This window comes from Pelobates fuscus, chromosome 1 (genome assembly GCF_036172605.1).
Source record: "Pelobates fuscus isolate aPelFus1 chromosome 1, aPelFus1.pri, whole genome shotgun sequence".
NCBI classification, from domain to species: domain Eukaryota; kingdom Metazoa; phylum Chordata; class Amphibia; order Anura; family Pelobatidae; genus Pelobates; species Pelobates fuscus.
Window position 1 is genome coordinate 173622959 of NC_086317.1, and position 21579 is coordinate 173644537.

Sequence of the window (21579 nt, forward strand, 5' to 3'; positions counted from 1 at the left end):
AACTTCGGAGACTGCTTGTTGACTGATGCGCTGTCAGCTTATGCAGAGCACATCCAGTCGCCATTTATTGTCTGAAAGTGTCGGCTGACTGCTCTCAACAAATGAATGGCCCAATGTAAAAAAAATGTTATAGAAACATAGAATGTGACTGCAGATAAGAACCATTTGGCCCAATTTTCTAAATACTTTCATTAGTTCCTGGCCTTATCTTATAGTTAGGCTAGCCTTATGCCTATCCCATGCATGCTTAAACTCCCTCACTGTGTTAACCTCTACCACTTCATCTGTGTAATGTCAAACCAGTGTAATCTAAGGATATGGTAATATCCATTATTAGGTTAAACGTGTTTCTTTTTATGATCAATGAACCCCTATCTTTTTTGCTGGGCAAGATACGCATTGAGTGCTGGTGTGCTCTTGCTGTTATATCATTGGGAGACAATGTACACCTAGTCAGGTCTCTTGTTACTGATATAACAAGTTATTGACTAGTGATGACCTCCTATTTTTAGAGTCAAGATTCCAGGTGGAAGGCTTTTGGGTCCAGTTGTATTTATTTATTGATCTATTATTCCCTTAGTATTTAAAATATTGCATGACACTTCGCCTGATTCTTATAATTAAATTGCAGGCTGAACGTCCAGACACCATGCTTGGCGTAGTATGTGGAGCACTGCATGTGGCAGATGTTAGCCTACGAAACAGCGTCTCTAATTTCTTACATTCATTGGAGAGGTAACTTTTTGTTTTGATATTTAAAACGTTTTATTTTCCAGTTTCAGAAACCCAGGATGTTTTGCTTACCTTCATATAATTTTTGCTACCTATACCTTTGTTGCTGTTTATGCTGTTCACTTCATCAGAAATTGTGTAGCATTGACAAGAGAATCACCAATCTGTAACATTAACAATAGAGCTAGAACATTCGTTGCGTGATATTCTGTAAGAAAACAAAAAACTGTTCCTTGATATTCTGTGAAAAAACAAAAAACTGCTGCTTAGCAGTGATTAGTGGTGCTCTCTTGTTGTTTCATGTATGTAAGACATTGATGAAATGAATGAGCAAGCTAGTAGTTGTACTTATAGTAGTTTACCAGTTAGCTTTAATCATATTTTGAATGGATGAAGCTAATCAGAGCCACACCGCTTCGGGGTCTCTCTCATAGAAGGTTTTGAGAGAACTGATGCAAGTTGGTAATGATTTCTATGGCAAGTCTTCTTCTCTGACATAATGGAACTGACGTGGGCTCTGAATGGTGGAGGGGGATAGGTTTTTGCACTGTCAGTAGTCATAGTGGTTTATGAAATAGACATTGGTTCAGGCACTCGAGTGTAACCAAAAATGCAGGTCTCTTGGAGCAAGTACAAGACCTTTTTGAGCGTCAAAACATTGCTTCTACTTTGCTCCAATAAACTTGCATTTTTGGTTACACTTTGAGTGCCTGGACCATTGTCTACTTCATTAACTACAGAGTGGGGTTTGGCCTACCTCAGGTCCAGTTGGGGACCAAGAGAGTGAGGTGTCCCTTGTACTATTAAATAGTGCTTTGGTTGACATAATGACTTGTCAAAGCATATGTCATTACATGTATGTGTGAGTTTCCAATTCTGCACTGTGCTTACTAATCAATTTTTCCACAACTTTCATTTAGGGGACAGGTATTGCCGGCACACACTCTGCTTAATACTGTGGATGTCGAACTTATATATGAGGGAAAGAAATATGTGCTGAAGGTAAAAACCTATTCGAAAACTGTTCATTTGTGATGGAACTTTTTGTGTAACATATATCAGTCCATAATAATTGATTTTTATCTATGGGATTTGGTGTCCTCCTACTAAAGAGGTGGATTTAATCCCAGAAAACCTTCTAGGTACTTTCTCCTCCCTGCTCCTTCGACTGTAAATTACCCAGCTATGGTTTTAGCTCCGTCAGATATGACTGCACTATAAATCTCTCTAAAGTTTGAGTATTTCCTACATCACATATGTTGTGTTTTGTCATTGCGATTTTCTATACAAGTTCTTTGTCAAAGTGATTGCAGGAAGTATAGAGACCTGGTCTAGTGAGAGAGAGTATTAAGAGTTTTCCAGCTATACCCTGCCAAGCATCAGGACCATTCATAGACTTCTATCCTGGGGCTCCTGACTTTATAATTGTGCCCTTCCATTGTGGGCTTGCCGCTGTATATCTCCTTTAAGGATTCTGTAAAAGAGAGCAGTATACATGTGTAAAGGTGTACAAGATGCGAGGTTCAGTTTACATCGGATAGTGTTAATAATGGTGCAAAATGTAAGTTTACAATAGTATCGATAAACCTCAAAGGATTCCGAGGTGTAAGAAAAACAAACCGTAACAAAAATTATCCCCTCATAGGTAGCAAGGAAGGTTACCTTGTTCTTAATGCTTTTTTGTGTAGCTTATGTGTCCAAAATCTGTCATTAGGTTTACACCTTGAACTCTTCCCTTACAAGTGTGCCTTCTGGTTCAAGGTGCATGAGGTCCCCATTTTTCACAGTATATAGATCTACATCTGTATTTTTTAGATTAATAGGTTTATCTGATGATGCCAGCATAGAAGTCTGTTTCGGCTTATATGTACCATGAGGTTTGGCAAGTGTTCTGTTCTAGGTGTTCTTCACATGACTATAAACATAAGTTCTTTTAAATACCCAGAGGTTTGGATTTTCTCCATAACAGCCTTGACATGGGATTGCCTGTCAGTAGCAAATCACATCTGCCCTTTTAGTCTTTTTTCATAGAACCTGTGCCCATCTTCCTGATAACTAGGCCTTTGTGCAGACTCTAGCCTGTATTGCTAGGAGTTTGACCCATTGACAGTATTGAACAAGGGGGATCAGCAGCAAGATATTTCTCTTCATGTATCTATCTCTTCAGCTAGAAAGATATCTGAACTTTCAGCTCTGTTGTGTGCTTCCCTTTTCCTGATGTTCTCTAAGGAAAAGAAGGTCCTACGTACCTCTTACCCTTTTATCTCATGTAGTACCCATTACCTCCATCAAGCAGGAGATAGTTGCCCCTCTTTTTGTCTGGAGCCAGCTAGTGCCAAGGACTAGCAACTTGATGTTGTGAGGGTCCCTAAATAATTTTGCGGCTAAGTCTTTTATGAAGATGACTCGCCTGTTCATTAATTTTCCATGATTTAAAAAGACTTTCTAGCTTGTATCTATGATTCAGCAGGCTTATTCCTTCTCAATTAAGAACGTTTCTAACACTATTCGAAACATTCTACTAGGTGTCATGCCAGGAAAGTGTAATGGTGCAGATATGCACCCACTTGCAGGATTATTCACTAAAGTGAGAATTCAAAGTGGATTTAAAATTTTAAATTAAATTAGCTGCACTGGAAACAAATTAATTCTCAGATATACGTTTTAGTTTAGCTACTTTGGCCTTAAATTTGAATATCTCTTTGAATTCTCACTTTAGTAAATAACCATTTTTGGCCTGTTTTCTCCCTTGCTTTCAATACTGAAACAATAAAATTTCGAACATATTTTACCAAATAATAATTAACATTTGTGGATATTTCCCATAAAGTCATTGTAACAGATCGACGGGCACCCCAACTGGGTACCTCAGTTGAAGGATGCTCCTAGTGCTTCCTGAGGACTCCAAGCACTGCAGCAGACACCACAACCACCGAACCGGAGAAGCATACGAATGCTCTCAAACATATGACTGCTGTAAACCGCTGAACAGGGAAAGCATACAATCAGCTTACACTCCTGGCAATCAGCATACAATCCAATTCCCCCAATGACGAAACCACACTTCGTTTTGAGGGTCAAGCAGAACTGACTGTACTGCCACATACAGCCTCTTTTATTCACAATCCACAAACATAGTACTGCCCACAGGGTTTTGAAATACAACCAATCAATCCGTACAATACACACAGACACTCCCACACAAAATCCTCCCCTCTGAAATACAGTTTTTAAAAAATATTAATAACTTCCAAAATATACATGACTTTCACATAAAACATACATTTTCAGAATCAGCATGAAATATACACATACTCAAAAATCAGGGCAATCGGTTCAGGGGTTAAAAAGTTAAGGGAAAGTCTTATTTTCATGCCCAAAAGAGTTCCAGAGAATCAGGCTGTGCGGTCGGTCTCTTTCCCATGTTAAAGTCAGTTCAAACAGACGAACGACAACTATTCGAATTGTCGAACTGTCGAATGAACTGTCGAACGACGTTCGAACTGTCAAATGCATTGAAGTCTGGAGAAGGTAAAACTGCTGAATTAAAGATGGCTGAATTAAAGATGGCTGCCGCCACGTGTTCGTTTGCATGAACTGCGGCCCTTCAGCGGTTGGCAATTTACCTACAGCAGGCTCCCAGCCTGGGAGGTAAATTGCCTGCACACTTCCACTTCTGGGTGGTCCGCCTGTGTGGTACTTGGTTCAGTAAGCCCCATTTACTGAACCAAGTGGGAGAAAGCCAGGAACACAGTATATTAACAGTCTGGGGACACTGGGGACAAAGTCTTAAAGGAGCATTGTTCCCGAAAGTCACAGTATGTCCCCAGATGGTTCTTAAAGGGCCAGCAGCATAATAAAATACAATATGCCCAAATACTGTATTTAAAGGGCCAAATCTCCCAGGCGCCATAGTCAGCAGGCAGGAGGCGGGCAAACAGGCTTCTCCAATGCCCAGTGGCGAGGTTGGTTTTCGCCACAGTCATGTATGTATTGTTAATATTTGTCCATGAAAGAATAATTTATTCTCTTACAGAGTTATTCATTCAGGTGAGAATTCAAGGTCAAAATAACCAAAATAGAAACATTCTCTAAGTCAACTCTGTTTCAGTTTGGCTACTCTGGCCTTAAATTTGAAATTCACTTTGAATCCTCACTTTTGTTAATAACCCTGTTAATCTTAATCTTAATCTGGTATTTGGCTCGGAGCAAATGAATTTAGTTATATGGTATATGAGTGCATAGAGTGTTTTTCTTCAGGGAGCATTTGTAAATAAAATGTTGTGTGGCTGTGAGTGCACAGTTATCATTTGTGTTTTCGACATTCTATATTTAGGTTACCCGTCAATCTCCAAATTCCTATGTGGTCATAATGAACAGCTCCTGTGTTGAAGTAGATGTACACAGGCTGAGTGACGGAGGTCTTCTTTTGTCCTACGATGGAAGCAGCTACACCACTTATATTAAAGAGGAAGTTGACAGGTATCTCTTTATTTTTGTTATATTTCCCTAGATGAGTCAGATTTTTTAACCATTTTAGCTTTTTTTGCTAATTTTTTTGCTCTACTTCTTAATCAAGATGCACAACCACAACAGAGACATCGCTATTACATAGACAAATTATGTTGTTACAAATATGTTTTTCAAATCCTTACATGAAGAATCAACAGAAACCTACAGTACTTTACCTAGAGTGCTGGGTTACTGTGCAGAGCACTAAAGCATGTTTAAGGTTGTCATTTTTGATCAGGGGAGGGAGCAAACGTGTTCTACCATTTGTTTGGTGATGGTTATATACAATGCTACACTAGTGTATAAATTAAAAATATAATCCTACCTATTTTACTTCTGGTGCTAAGAAATAGTGATGAGTAGACTATGTCTCACTTGTTTTTAACATTTCAATCTGTCTTGTTTTATAGGTACCGTATTACAATTGGAAATAAAACATGTGTTTTTGAAAAAGAAAATGATCCCTCCATTCTGCGCTCACCCTCGGCGGGCAAGCTAATCCAGTATGTGGTGGAGGATGGTGGACATGTATTTGCAGGCCAGTGCTTTGCTGAGATTGAGGTAAGAGCAATATGTTTGTTTGTTTGTTTTTGTAAAATAAAGTAGACTATTAAAGAGATACTTCAGATCTACTTGTTATGCTGCTTTGAGGCTATGGGTAATATAGTTACATTTGTTTTGTTTGTCATCTGTTTAGTTTGACAAAAGATCTCTGATTAGCACCCTCTCTGCTGGAGATGTCATATTTAGGATGTTCACTTCCTCCTATACCTGTACTAAATTTCTATATGGCTTTGCAGTGAGAGGTGGGGTGCGTAGGACTATTGGATAATTACCATTAACCCTTTAAGTGCATATAGTGTTCTGTGCCATTTAACTTTTTAATGTAATTAACTTTTTTTTTTTGTGGTAGTAATTCCTAAGATTTGCAATATACAACAAAAACTCTGCTCTCTTTGCCTAGATAAAATAAGTTCAAAGGCAGTACAGGGAACACACAATGCTGAATGCTTTCATGAAGCTTCACACAATGCTGAATGCTTTCATGAAGCTTCACACAATGCTGAATGCTTTCATGAAGCTTCACACAATGCTGAATGCTTTCACGAAGCTTCACACTATGCTGAATGCTTGCACGAAGCTTTACACAATGCTGAATGCTTGCAAGAAGCTTCACACTATGCTGAATGTTTGCACAAAGCTTTACACAATGCTAAATGCTTGCACAAAGTTTTACACAATGCTAAATGCTTGCACGAAGCTTCACACAATGCTAAATGCTTGCACTCAGCTTCACACTATGCTAAATGCTTGCACGCAGCTTCACACTATGCTAAATGCTTGCACGCAGCTTCACACTATGCTAAATGCTTGCACGCAGCTTCACACTATGCTAAATGCTTGCACGCAGCTTCACACTATGCTGGATGCTTGCACAAAGCTTCACACTATGCAAAGTGTGGAGTTATGAAAGCTTGTGCTGATTTTCTCTTGTATTCACCTTCATGCACAGTGATTGCTCATAGATTGACATGATGCTGAGTGATTGCAAATAGCTTCACACAGTGCCAAGTGCTTGCAAACCCCCCCTTGTATAGACGTGCTGGGAAAAAGTACAGCTGTATATATTCTAAATTATTATTAAAGGGACAATGTAAATACTCTAACCATTTCATTTCATTGAATCGATTATAGGGTTATGGAGATTACATTTTTCCTTCTAGTCATACCAAATCATACCAGCAATGGTTGCTAGGTTGAAAGCAGTCAGATAACACTCACGGCCAATCATTGCTGCTCAGACTAATGCTTCCTTATTAGTCTAAGCAGCACAGATGGATGGGTTGCTGGAGATTCTCTTTTAATATTAAACCATTAAAAACTGTTTAAACGCTGAATGGAAGGATGACTTCATGGGCCTCGAGACCCTATAACCACTTTACTGAGATAAAGCGGTTACAGTGTTTACAGTGTCCCTTTAAGTACATTTTTGTGACTCTTTAAATGTTAAACTGTTCTATGCATTGTAGAATTCTGACCTTTGTTAAAAATTGCATATTTTAATGCAGGTAATGAAGATGGTGATGACATTGACGGCAGTAGAATCAGGATGCATACACTATGTGAAGCGAGCGGGAGCAGTTCTGGAGCCCGGATGTGTAATAGCTAAATTACAGCTTGATGACCCCAGCCGTGTGCAACAGGTAAATACTCTGCTGATATGGCTGAAATGTAGTAGTTATTGACCATGCCTGAATTAAAAAAGCATTGCAAAATAATAACCATATGCCTTCTAGAGTCCTTTAAACGCATAAAAATAAAATTTCAAGGGTGAGTATTCGAAGTGTGGAAGAATCGGTTAGGGTGATTTACTAAAGTGAGAATTGTCAGGAATTCAAAGTGGATTTCAAATTCAAGGCCAACGTAGCTGAACTGGACAAATTCTCAAAAGTTAGAAATTCCAGTTTGGCTACTTTTGGCCTTAAATTTGAAATCCACTGTGAATTCCTGTTGTGTCTCACTTTCATAAATATCAAAAGAAAAAAGTCTCAGGCACTCACTGTGATAACTTCAAGCAGATTTAATGGACATGGCAACGTTTCAAATGGTACCCAGGTCTTTATCAAGCTAACACCACATCAAACAGTGAACATTTAAATACACACATAATTAATGTGAAATTAAAAAAATGATTAGAACACACAGTGATATAATTAAAACACACAGTAAAGTTAATCAACTAGTTAATTTAGCTCACCAGCTGTTTACAAAACATGGCAAAAAGTACCTGGCATATACATAAAACAAAAAGAGGGATGAATAAAATCCACATATTAGACTAAACAGAGGAGATCCCAAGGGTGTATATAACCCTCTATCTTGATGGGAGGTCTACAGAAATAGCCACACACTGAGGGTAAGCCTTCACTCACTGTTTGGAAAATCCCAATGGGATTTCATTTCATAAATAAACCTGGATATATTTCAATGTCTGTAATGTGATTGGTATAGACGTTTCTTAGAGGCTCCCCCAGATTATATAAGTTTATTTGCCAGATTATCCCTGTCTCTTTTGTGACTTGTTGCCCAATTTGTGTAAACTTGTGTCTTTTTTAACTTGTTAAATAATATGCTCAGGGTCCTTAATTAGCTGTATCACACAAATGATAAATGTTATATAAATAATGATTTTCTAGACAGGAGTAGTTTATTAGAACACGTATCCTAAATTGTTTGAATGATTTTTAGAAATGTTAAGCACGATGTACAGAGCACTCCTGTTACACTATATATTAGCCTTGTCCAATGTTTTTATTACAGAGGGTTACATAACATTTAGAAACCCAGGCAGGGATTCCAAGCACTATTAAATTTAAATGCTTGTTATACAATATACTCGGTTGTGTGTTCAGGTAGGATAAGAGCTCTAGCTGGACAGCAGAGCAGTATTGATTAATGTAAATTTACTGTGTTTTTTTTATTGTTGACATTTGCACTTTAAACAGCTCATTATTAAGGGCAAACTGTAGTTTCCTGCTTTGTGTCTTTAATGCGTTTTATATACTGATCTTTTCTTATCTAACATAAGGCTGAGCTTCATACAGGACCCCTGCCTCTGATACACTCTACTGCCCTACGGGGCGAGAAGCTCCATCGTGTTTTTCACTATGTTTTAGATAACTTGGTGAATGTGATGAATGGATACTGTCTTCCCGAGCCCTACTTCAGCAACAAGGTACGTGCACTGGTTTGCTAATGTACAAGACGCAATATGTGTTGTATATCTACTTGCTTTTAAAAAAAAATTTTTTTTACTGATTATTTTGCTGTCATAGTAGATAATAAACCAATATATGATACCAAAACAAGCATTTTTCTTTCTGAGATTAAAGGAAACCTGTAATGAATTTTAACAATCAAAGGATAAAATGATAACAAGATAGTGTAACAGTATGTAAGGATTAAGTTAAACAAAAAGAGCAACCAGCGCTTAACTTTTAAATTACTGCTTACATGACCGCTAATCACAGATTATACAATGACGTTCTTTACATAATTCTCATTAAAACTGTATATCTAATGAAAGAAAAAATACAAAATAATATAAAATATAGGTATTGCATTTTTAAGTAAACTCAAGAATAAACAAAATGTGATGTCTATATTTTTCACCCCAATCCACTTTTCACCGTTTGCATGTTATTGTGTTTTGACCAGCATTTCTCACTGTAGGAGAATCATTTTGTCTTATTGCTTGGTTTATAAAAACAATAAAGGCACACCATGCTATAGAATATTATGGGATAGATAACTTTCTTGCAAATTAGTGGATGGTCAGGATGAAGAAAAAAAAAAATGAGGACTAACATATATCAATATTCGTGTTACCGGCATTTACACCTGCAGGGTATAACTTGAAGTTTTAGAATTTGTAAGAGGTAATTAAAATCTATTTTGGTGAATCATATGAAAACAATAAGGACAAAATAACTTACATTTATTGTAGGGAAAGCTAGTACAAGAGATAATATCCCAAAAAACAATATAAACATCTAGTGATAAAGTGAAGTAAAATGGGATATTCAGAATAAAATATTTGTGTAAGGGGCAAATAGCCGTATATGGAGTAAAGATCCAGCATAAGCGTAGGATAGTATAAAGGGAGCAAGTCGGTTGTGGTGTGCCGAGACCGACGATACGATAGGCCTGTAAATAAAGAGGGCCCACCAAGGAGTAAGAAAGTAAAGTAAATGGAAAGAAAAGAGAAAGTGTTGAAATGAGGAGTGGGTGGGAGGGTCATTCTGATGCTGACCTCAAGTGATATGAGTCAGGTAAGGGGTGTCCCTTATATAGGGGAGTGAATTAATTTAAGCCCCTCCCACAAATACAGGCCAAACGGCCTTAATACATGCAAAATATACATATACAGGGAGACATTACCCAAGTAAAGATTGTACGTAAATATCTCCTGGCCCACAGAAACTATGGCGTTAGTGAATTAAAAATTATAGATATATAATTGGTAGAGCTGGATAGCAATAATCAAGGAAAATATCTAAGTAGTGGATGTTCAGCTTTGCACACACATCTTTGAACACATATCAGTAAGCTGGGACAGAAAAGCTTTGCTTGTAGTACCTGGAATCTAACACTAGGGATCGGATCATTACAACATCATTCTATCGGTAATATCCACCACCCCCAGAATTTTGGTCACCAAAATATTATGAATTCTAATGTAAGCAAAATAATTTCTCTTTAACATAATATGTACTGACAAGGTCGTGAATACGCAAAATGCTTAGATGCAGTTGTGTGTTACAAGCAGATTTACAGTTTTATAAATTTATGATTTTTTATATGTACATTTTTGTTCCTGTCTGGAGGGATCATTTTTTTTATTTTTATTGTATCTTTTTGGCAGCTGAAAGACTTGGTGGAGAGGCTGATGAAGACTCTTAGAGACCCTTCTCTTCCTCTGCTTGAGCTTCAGGACATCATGACCAGTGTGTCAGGGCGAATTCCACCAAATGTGGAAAAGTCAATAAAGAAAGAAATGGCACAATATGCAAGCAACATTACTTCTGTATTGTGCCAGTTTCCAAGCCAGCAGGTACGGTTGTTACACTTTCCTTCCAAAGTTATAAATTTAGAACCATTATGTCTATTTTACTACCTTGCTGTAAGGCTTAGTGAAAGGAGCCTAAAATGCAGTAGGAAGATGGAACAGAACATCAAAAGTGAGGTATAGACAGGGGTCAAGCAGAGACATGGGCAGGACAGCCAACGGACTGGTATAGGGTCAAATACCAGGAGACAATAATGCAGGGTAGGGATGCTGTGAACACACCTAGGAGCACAGTACAACTCCAACATACATATGGTACAATTTCTAAGTTAAAAATCTAAAAATAGCTTGCAAGAGTTACAGTTCTGCTTTTGCAATCCCCTACTTCTGACCCTGCCCAGACTTTCTGTGGCTGTCCAATCACAGCAAGTCATATACATACAGTGGGTGGAATGTTGCGGTTCAGGGTTAAATATGATGGTATTGAGGTAGATGAAGTAACTGTGGAGATAAAAATGTACAGGCACCTAGTGCAATATTGTACTGTGTAATAAAACTTCAACATACAGTGTATAACTCAGTACTCACAAGGAGGGAGCCAATTGGAAATGGCTCAGTCCAGACGCCTGTGGGATAGTTAGAAGGGATCCCACTCCCTTCCAAAGTGCAGGTGATGTTCTGTATCTCTCAAAAAGGAATGCCCACACCAATATAAAATTGGGGACTAAGTCCTTTTATTGGTAAAGTAAAAGTGGATGTACAGCACAGTAAAATGAAATGAAATAAAAATAAAATCAAAACAAACTTGATAAAATCACTAAAATCGTGCTAAGGTAAATAAGTCCACTGTGGGATAAAAAGAATTACTTGCAAAACGCGTTTCGCCCAAGTCCTGGGCTTCCTCAGTTGCTAAGAGTGTCCTTCAGATGCTTTGTTTATATACCCACTTCACAGGGTGTTTGTTTCCGGGTTCGCGCCGGTATCTCCATTTCCGGTCGCATATCAATGACGCACTTCCGGTCCGCGGTCCTGTTGTTGGAACGCATGTGCGTTCCAAATCATCAACAACTTTATTGTTCTTTTGCAAAGTCCCATGAACATATCTAATCCAATGTCCACTTAGTAAAATACATAAAGGAGAAAAAAAGGGGTTAAAGATCTTCATAGATAAACCATCCAAGTGACCAGAAGTATATAAATAAAATCAGTAATGGAAATATATGGCAATAGGGGAAATGGTAGACCTGTTGAAAAGATGATCAGCAAGTGTCATCTTTCATAAGTGAAACGTGCAGCTTTGAAAATACATAAAATTAAATAATGTGGTAGGAAACTTGTAATAAAAACATCAATGAGAGTGAATAATTTCTAAACGGAATTTAAGGCATAATTGATTTTTAAGGCATAATGGATATTTTACCTCCCAAACCAAAAATGATTTTCAGAGGTACCAGCAACTTGAGAAATGTGCTGGTTAGAAGCAATTTAGAAACCACAACACCTAAGCACTTTATTAATGACTTGATAGGATTTTATGGGTGTGGAGAGTGCCTACCATGTAGAGCCACTAAAAACAGAAAAAGACACCTCATAGACATAAGTGCAATAATAGGTTGATCGTACAAAATTAAAGATCACCTCACATGCCATTCGAAGGGAATTGTTTACGTCCTAAAATGCCCATGCAATCTCCTGTATATAGGAAGAACCATACGGCCCCTAAATGTACGGATTGCAGAACATGTCCGCAATATCAAAAAAGGTCTGGAAACGCACTCTGTCTCTCAACACTTTAAAACTCGACATAACCAGGACCCTACAGGACTATTCTTTTGTGCAATAAAATTAGTTAAAAAGGATTGGAGGGGAGGCAATTATATCAACAAACTAGGCAAAGAAGAGATGAGATTTATTTTTAATTTTAACACCCTCATACCTAACGGCCTCAATGCAGACTTTGAAATATGTCATTTTTTATAACATGCATGGTTAAAAGTTTTATTTTAAATTATGCTTCTAATTCCGTTTAAAATCATTTAAAATCATTTTTTAAATTCCGTTTTAAAATCAATTATGCCTTAAATTCCATTTAGAAATTATTCACTCTCATTGATGTTTTTATTACAAGTTTCCTACCACATTATTTAATTTTATGTATTTTCAAAGCTGCACGTTTCACTTATGAAAGATGACACTTGCTGATCATCTTTTCAACAGGTCTACCATTTCCCCTATTGCCATATATTTCCATTACTGGTTTTATTTATATACTTCTGGTCACTTGGATGGTTTATCTATGAAGATCTTTAACCCCTTTTTTTCTCCTTTATGTATTTTACTAAGTGGACATTGGATTAGATATGTTCATGGGACTTTGCAAAAGAACAATAAAGTTGTTGATGATTTGGAACGCACATGCGTTCCAACAACAGGACCGCGGACCGGAAGTGCGTCATTGATATGCGACCGGAAATGGAGATACCGGCGCGAACCCGGAAACAAACACCCTGTGAAGTGGGTATATAAACAAAGCATCTGAAGGACACTCTTAGCAACTGAGGAAGCCCAGGACTTGGGCGAAACGCGTTTTGCAAGTAATTCTTTTTATCCCACAGTGGACTTATTTACTTTAGCACGATTTTAGTGATTTTATCAAGTTTGTTTTGATTTTATTTTTATTTCATTTAATTTTACTGTGCTGTACATCCACTTTTACTTTACCAATAAAAGGACTTAGTCCCCAATTTTATATTGGTGTGGGCATTCCTTTTTGAGAGATACAGAACATCACCTGCACTTTGGAAGGGAGTGGGATCCCTTCTAACTATCCCACAGGCGTCTGGACTGAGCCATTTCCAATTGGCTCCCTCCTTGTGAGTACTGAGTTATACACTGTATGTTGAAGTTTTATTACACAGTACAATATTGCACTAGGTGCCTGTACATTTTTATCTCCACAGTTACTTCATCTACCTCAATACCATCATATTTAACCCTGAACCGCAACATTCCACCCACTGTATGTATATGACTTGCTGTGATTTTTGTGTGGATAGAGAGGTTACCACACGGGTGTTTTGAGTGTTTTTGGTATCCATTTGGGTAACACGCTGTGACTCTGTATTTTTATTTGTATATTGTATTGCTGTCCAATCACAGGCTTCCTAATGCAGCTCAATGATAAATATTTGCAAGGCAGTTTCTCTGGTCAATTGCTGCCTCTTGAGTTTAACTTCACCGAGCTAACTAAACCAGGAAGTAACAAGACCTGTTGTCTGCTTGAAAGTCAGGGGGGTGTAACCAGGTTAATTTATAAAAGTGTACATTTCTATTGAAATCTGCACTTTTTGCAAAATTAAATAAAGAAGACACACTCTTTTCACATAAGGTTTTTCAGCTAGCTAAAGTGCTTTTGGGCTCTGGAATGTCCCTTTCAATATTAGGCTAGTTTTTAGTTAATACTAAAGCAAACTAGTTTACATTGAACTCAGTGAGAACTAGCAGAAGCCAGCTGTTCTTTAAAGGTGAGTGGACCTTGACTAGTAACTTATGTCCAGAGTTTGTTTAGGGGTCTGGTCAAGGGTCTTTATTTGAGATGAGCTAGAAATTATGAGAAATATTCATTTCAGTAAATGCGAGTGTATAGAATTCCAGCTGACCATAAATAAAATAAATAATGCAAAATACAAACTTTGCTGCATTTAAAGATATTTTTATCAGACATGTCTGGTTCAGTAATCTTGTTAAGGAGCATTGTGATGGAGCTCCTTAACTCCAACCAAGTACCTCTGCCCATTTCGATTCCTAGCCGCTTGCAGGGACCCAGTCGCTGAAGCTTGACTTGGGTCCTTGTGAAACTATTCCACCAGACCAGGCTGCAGCTCTCCTTCCAGGCAAGTATTGTTCCCTCTGCCTCATACTCTGCAACCCTGCTTCCAGGCAGGGATCATCCCTTCTGCCTATTCCTCTGCAGCTTTCCTTCCAGGCAAGTATAGTCCCCTCTGCCTCATCCTCTGCAGCCCTTCATCCAGGCAGGTATCCACATCCACCTGCAATATTATAGCTCTTGTCTTTAAAAAATGTCAGCTCTCAGGCTTAGCTCTCTTGCTTTATTCTAGGATAGAGGGATCCCACAAACAGTTCTGAGGACTCTGTCACTGGGATCCACACAGGACACAAGTTCCTAGGAACTGGCATACAAAACTTTATTTTACTTGGGACTAGCCCATATGATCATTACATATACATTGCTGTGACAACTCCATAGAAATACAAACAGTCAAATCATAGCAGACAACATACAGCAACTTATTAAAACACAATGACATATTTATAAAGGGGTGAGGAAGACAATAATTAACTGAAAATATCTCTTCTGCCTGCAGAATTAGCAATATGCTATTCTACCCGAATATGCAAATTAACCAGCCTTGCTATTCAGGTAGTGCATATTGCTGTTGCTACCAGATCTGTATATTTGGCAGAGGCACTACACAGGCTCCATAGTATACACACACTCAATATAAACAATTACATTACACACACCCTGTACCTATAATGGGTACAGGGTGACTAAAACATAAGAAAAGTCCAGCAACCTACATATAAAGTCTGTTTGAAGGTCCAGGTGATGGTGACAACCCTCACAAGCATGATGATGACAAAGGTTGTTAGTCACATTTTTAAGTATTATCCAGTGCTTTTGATGATTGGTTTAGTAATTTTGTAAAAGAGAATGATGATGTTAAAGGTTGATAGTCACATTTTAAAGTATTTTCCAGTTCTTTTGATTGATATTTTGTGTTATGTACTGTGACCTTTTCCCTTTTTTCTTTTTCATTTTTTGTATATTAATGTTTTGGGGGTTTTTTCAATTTTTTTTTACTTTTTGATGATTTTTTTTTTTTTTTTTATCAATTCCGACTTTTGTTTTTCTTTTCTTAGATTGCAAATATATTAGACAGTCATGCTGCCACGCTAAATCGCAAATCTGAACGTGAGGTTTTCTTCATGAACACGCAGAGCATTGTACAGTTGGTTCAAAGGTGAGATTTTTAACTAAGTATACCATGGTCACCAGGCATTTTCATTGGTACTCGATGTTAAACCTCTTGGCTAGCACTAGTAATCCTGATCTCCTAACTTGAAGTTGCAAATGCAGTGTTTGTCACGTCTCTATTTTAAGGAATTCTGTACTCCCAAAGTCCCATTTCTAAAACCCTTATTAATTGGGGATTAGTACCGATGGTTTTCATACAGTACAAGACAATTAAGAAATACCTCTGTGGTTCTGTGAATTACAATATATGCTAAACACTAGGTCATGTCACATATCACTACCAAGTGAGCAAACAAAAAGCAGCAGTTCAAAAAATTGTTATTAAAGGAACACTGGACTGTTCGAAATACAAATTGTATTTCTAACACTATTGCGTCCCTCTGGAGTCTTTTCCCAAGACCTTTACAATATCATAATTTGGTTGCTATTCTAACATGGAATGATGTTGCAACCTCATTATCATTTTGGCCTTCACTGGGCCTTGTTAAGGAGGTGTAGCTGATATCACTCTAGGCACAATGTGCAAGGGGTCAATATCTTGATTACACTTTGGATTTAGGTTAAAGGATAATCTAGATGTGAAATCCTTTCTCACCGACAAGGTTCACCTAGCCTACTGTCTGGGACAACTATCATGCAGAGGGAACTTGCCACCATTTTAGAAATGGTCTGCCCTTTGGGTGGGATTAGTATAGTATGCAAATGACTTAGATTCTCTCCGTGATGGCACGAGTGAGCTAAAACTGGCATGAGACCTGAGGTGGCACTCAACAAAGGACAAACTTATTTGTTGTTGGTGTTGTACATTCTCACTGCTGTCTGCTTTGTCTTGTATATACTTTGCATACCTGATGCCAATAAAAAAAATAAATTGAACTAGTTATTTTTTCTTTAAACAGTGGTCCAAGTTGTATTAATTTGCCCACTGGAACAGATTTAGATAATTCCTTTGCAGGTCATTGATGGCTGGTTTGCAAACTGCTGTTGTAAGGTGATTTCACCTGGAGATGTCTATAAAACTTCCTATGCAGGAGACACTTGCCAATATGGAGATTATAATATCCTCCATTGCATAATCAGCACTTTATCAGGTTGAACGTTCTGGATCATTACTCAGAGTTGCAGGATGAAACTATACCTTAGAGCACATACATTACAGTGTTTCACAGAATTATTACTTGCTCAAAAATGACCACATATTTCCAATTTCTGGGAAAATTTCCAAGTTTCACTTGGAATTCTAATTCACTAAAGGCAACTTGGAAGCCAGTTTAATTATTTTCATTCCATGGGCTTATTTGATTCAGAGCAATTTAATGTCTGCAAAAAATAGCACCTGCTCATCTTAATTTATATAAATAAAAAATATTTACCAGTCTGGGTTATCACCAGGCTCCTCATTTGTGTGATGGTGTAAGTATAGATGGTGAAACATGCTTCACAAAATACAATATAATAGAGTACAGGTTGTTGAAGTGTTTTGCAGGGAGCGAATCAGAGCAATATAATATTAAGTAATGAAAATGTTAAGGCCTGGACTATTACCTTATGTTTGTAATATTACAGTTCATTTATTTTAAATATCTATAATTTTACATTTTATGAAAAAAAATAATAATATATATATATATATAGATATATATATATATATATATATATATATCTATATATATATATATATATTCTTTTTAATTAGAGGACACAATCAATTAGCCTGTAACATAATTAGCAAACGGGCATGTCACAAATAAATTGAAGGAATATAATAGGATCTGGACATCAAGTGACAATCAGTGAAGGGTCCAAAGGAATCAGACTGATTAAATAAGTTAAATAGGTTAGAAAGGGTTTAAAGAAAAAAAGAAAACACTTAATATATGTATAAACTCCTTGTGTGTTACAGAGATTATAAACATTTAATGCCATAGCAAAGGAATTGTATCATTGCACAACTAAAAAACAATTATAAACCCATCATTACAATAAACTCCAAATAAATAAAGTTATTCATTCATTAGTCATGTAATTAGTTTTTATTCTCAATATCCATCTTTACTGGATTGACTGTGTATTAAACACACTTGTGTATGCTTTTTCACTTGTATTTTAGTAACATTCTTATGTTTATGCCAGGTACCGTAGTGGCATCAGAGGCCACATGAAAGCCGTGGTTATGGATTTGCTCCGTCAGTATTTGAAAGTAGAGACGCAATTCCAACATGGTATGTCTCCAAAAGTTAATTTGTATTTCCTTGCTTCGTTAACCTACTAGATACAAACGTCTGAACAAGTTATGCTTCAATGTTTTGTTTTTAACCTGATAGAATTTAAAGTTTCACACAAAAAAATGTTTGATATAATAAACAGTGACTAAATAGTGTTTACAAGCAGGAAAATATAGATGCAATTTTTCCAATTAAATATTGATTTATGCACATCTTTAACTTTACATTGAGCCAAATTACTTAAGTCAAAACACTCGTAAAAAGTATCTTGAAAAATTATTTTGATATTTGTGGTTTTGTATACACAAAAAGGGGTGATTTTAGAATAACTAATGGCTTCTTTAGTACTTGCATAAAAAATCCCCACAAAGGACAGTTTAGACTGTACTCGACAACACTTTTAAAAAAACGTTATAGCGGTAATGATAGAAAAGATGCAGTAATACAATTATCAGAACTTATCGTACAAGGTCTATTATTTGAAGCAATGGTTGCACCAATAAGTGGCTGATAAACCAGGAAGGTAGAAGGAAGATGTTTGCAGAGACAAGGCTTAGACCTCTCAGACAATCTTGGTCCCCTAATTTTTTTCATGAGAGCAATGGGCAGCCGCATGCCCCTTAAACTATTATTCTTCAGTTTTTTTTATGAATGAAGATGCTCAGGATCGAGTGTGCGTCAGCCACTGTACAGTTATCTCATATAAATTTGGAAATGGGGGTTTATGGAAAACATATCGCTGCTTTTTGTTATTTAAATTTGTCCCACTTTAGGAGGCAAGAAAGATAGACATGGTTAGTGTGTTTTTTTCTGTTTGTTTTGAGAATCACTTATTTGTGATTTGTGAATCACATAATTTTTCTACGTTGTCCTTTCAATGCATATGTTAGGAGTTCATTTTAAAAATATTATGCTGCCATGACGATGTCTTGGCACCATCCATCATAATCTGTCAAACTGATGCTTACCTGGGATCCACTGGGTGCCTGCTCTGCGTCTGATCTTCTAAGAACTGGAGAAGTTGGATGTCAGTTTTGTTTAATTCAAGAACTCATTTCACTTATGCAATGATCAGCTGACATTCAGCTTACTAATGAATGCCAATATCAGTATCCGGTTTCTCCTGTTGAAGAATAATGGGAGCATCGCAGATGCCTGTCAAGACCTAGGTAAGTTCAAAAGAGGATCTTTAGGCACTTGCAGTGTTCTAACAGCAAGCAGTTTAAAAGAGTCAAAAGAGGAAACAGACCACCTCTTTTGATTCATTAAAACTGCTTGCTGTTTGAACACTGGAGTGCCTGAATATCCTCTTTTGTACTGCTACACTATTTTGGATTTGCTGGTCCTACTTCAGCTAAGCACTTGGTGATCATTTGGAATTGAGTGCGGTCCATTTGGTCATTTTAGGTAATGTAGGACCTAGGTAAGTGCTTATGCTGGGATAGCAGGCTTTAGTAGTTCTGGTGCGTGGAGCTTTTACTTGCCAATATATAACATGTCAATGATTTAAAAGGTTGGGACCCTACTATTCATTTGAGATTCATAATTGGTTATGGTCTGAACCTGGCTGTAGTTTGCTACACCATAGTGATTGTAATTATTGATAAATACATAAGATTGTATATGTATTTCTGTAGTTATTTACGCTTTGCAATGATGTGTGTATTTGGAAAATAATCATTCCTTTTATTGGCGGAATGATTAATATTCTAAATATATGAGAATTAGAACCCTTGCTAATCTTGTTCATTGCATTTTAAAATGCAGTACTATTTAAAACCACATGGTTGCAGTACTGCGCTAGAATTCTTGTGCTACAAATGTTCTCCAAATCTAACAAGTCTGGAATATCAGTTTGCCAGACACTATTCCAGAAAGCGGCGATCCTAGTATTTTTAATTATTATACCTTTAATTGACACAAAGTTAATACACTCTGATACCTGCCCTGTGAACTAGCAATTATGCCAGTATCAAGCAGACTTTTCATTGCCTTCTAAAAGTGTTAAGTAAAATACCTGCCTAAAAAATATATACTTTTTTTTCCATCTTATAAATATTTATTTTATTTTATTTTTATTTATTAATAGTTTATTACAGTGGTTCCCGCCCCAGTCCTCAAGTACCCTCTAACAGTCCAGGATTTAAGGATTACCCAGTTGTGTCTAAGGTGTTTTTAGAAAGTAAAAAATAAAAAAAATAAAATATATATATATATATATATATGTATATATATATATATATATAAAGACAAACAATGCATGGGGCTGCACTCACGGTTGGAGATTCAAATCTTCAATGCTTTATTTCATTCGTTTAAAATAGATCGGCGTTTCAGTCCAGCTTGTGGACTTTCCTCAGGATCAAGACATATAAAATGGCATGAAAAAACAAACAAATATATACAGACTAAATTAAATGCATTAGTGAATAATTAGTGGTAAAAAAGCTTACCCCAGGTGTATTGTGTTGCCGCCGGTGTTCTGCTGAGTGCCGTGCGCATGCATGCTTAAGCTCCGCCCACTAAGTGACGTCATAACATGCAAGCGTGATGACGGGTGGCTCGTTCCCATGACTACATATGTAGAAACAGGAAATATCCACCACGGTGATTCGAAAGGCAACAACACGGCTCATTATCATAGAGTTACACTTATAACTTTCACTTCCTCCATAGTATTAAGCTATTCTTTATTCCTTTTATTCAACATTTATAACATTATCTTTTATATTGCTTTATTTAAGGCATTAAGCCTTTCGAATCACCGAAACCCCTGGTTTAATAGATGTGCTATCCATATACATTTTTCATATTCAAGTTCATATTCATAATGATGATCTTTTCAAATAATATTAATGCTGTAGTAATCTAGATCATGTTCTGCAATGAGTTTATAGTGGAGTAGCACACAGCAAACTAGTTTTTTTTTTTAAAGTTTTTTATTTATGTGCTTTTGTTTTTGCGACACAGTTACTGAACATCTGCCTTTTCGATTTCAGGTCATTATGACAAGTGTGTCTTTGCTCTCCGGGAAGAGAATAAAAGTGACCTGACCACAGTTCTGAATTACATCTTCTCCCACGCTCAGGTCACAAAGAAGAACCTCTTAATAACTATGCTGATTGTAAGTGACCTTGCAGGAGACAGCTAGAAATGGGATTTTGATCTCTGCAACATAAGCAGTTTCTGGGGGTCTGCTCTGTGGGCCTGAGATTCTTAAAAATGTTTAAATCATGATACCCTACAGTTACACTTTAACCCTTGGAGTAAATAACTGCTGGACTTTTGAGTAGTACACACCCATGAGTTATATAATACATGGTTCCATATTTAAAATATTATTCTACATATCTGCTTGCATTAGAGATTTAGATTTTTGGTTGTTGTGGTTTTTACATTTTAACACTCTATAACCGAATGAAAACACAGTGGATACAAATGACAGTAACATATGGACCATTAAGAAAGCATTTTAGGCAAAT

At 36.9% G+C, this 21579-nt stretch overlaps 1 protein-coding gene across 6 annotated transcripts in view; it reads left to right on the top strand.

Annotated features, from left to right (window-relative positions):
• ACACA (acetyl-CoA carboxylase alpha) overlaps nucleotides 1-21579 on the top strand; it is a 429246-nt gene that overhangs the window by 118874 nt on the left and 288793 nt on the right. For all 6 annotated transcript variants that reach the window (XM_063452852.1, XM_063452842.1, XM_063452868.1 and 3 more), the window contains exons 15-24: nucleotides 632-735; nucleotides 1653-1734; nucleotides 5069-5214; nucleotides 5655-5805; nucleotides 7314-7448; nucleotides 8834-8980; nucleotides 10670-10858; nucleotides 15758-15858; nucleotides 18006-18094; nucleotides 21097-21221. In XM_063452852.1, the coding sequence (XP_063308922.1) occupies nucleotides 632-735; nucleotides 1653-1734; nucleotides 5069-5214; nucleotides 5655-5805; nucleotides 7314-7448; nucleotides 8834-8980; nucleotides 10670-10858; nucleotides 15758-15858; nucleotides 18006-18094; nucleotides 21097-21221 (1269 nt within the window). The remainder of the gene's footprint in view (nucleotides 1-631; nucleotides 736-1652; nucleotides 1735-5068; nucleotides 5215-5654; nucleotides 5806-7313; nucleotides 7449-8833; nucleotides 8981-10669; nucleotides 10859-15757; nucleotides 15859-18005; nucleotides 18095-21096; nucleotides 21222-21579) is intronic.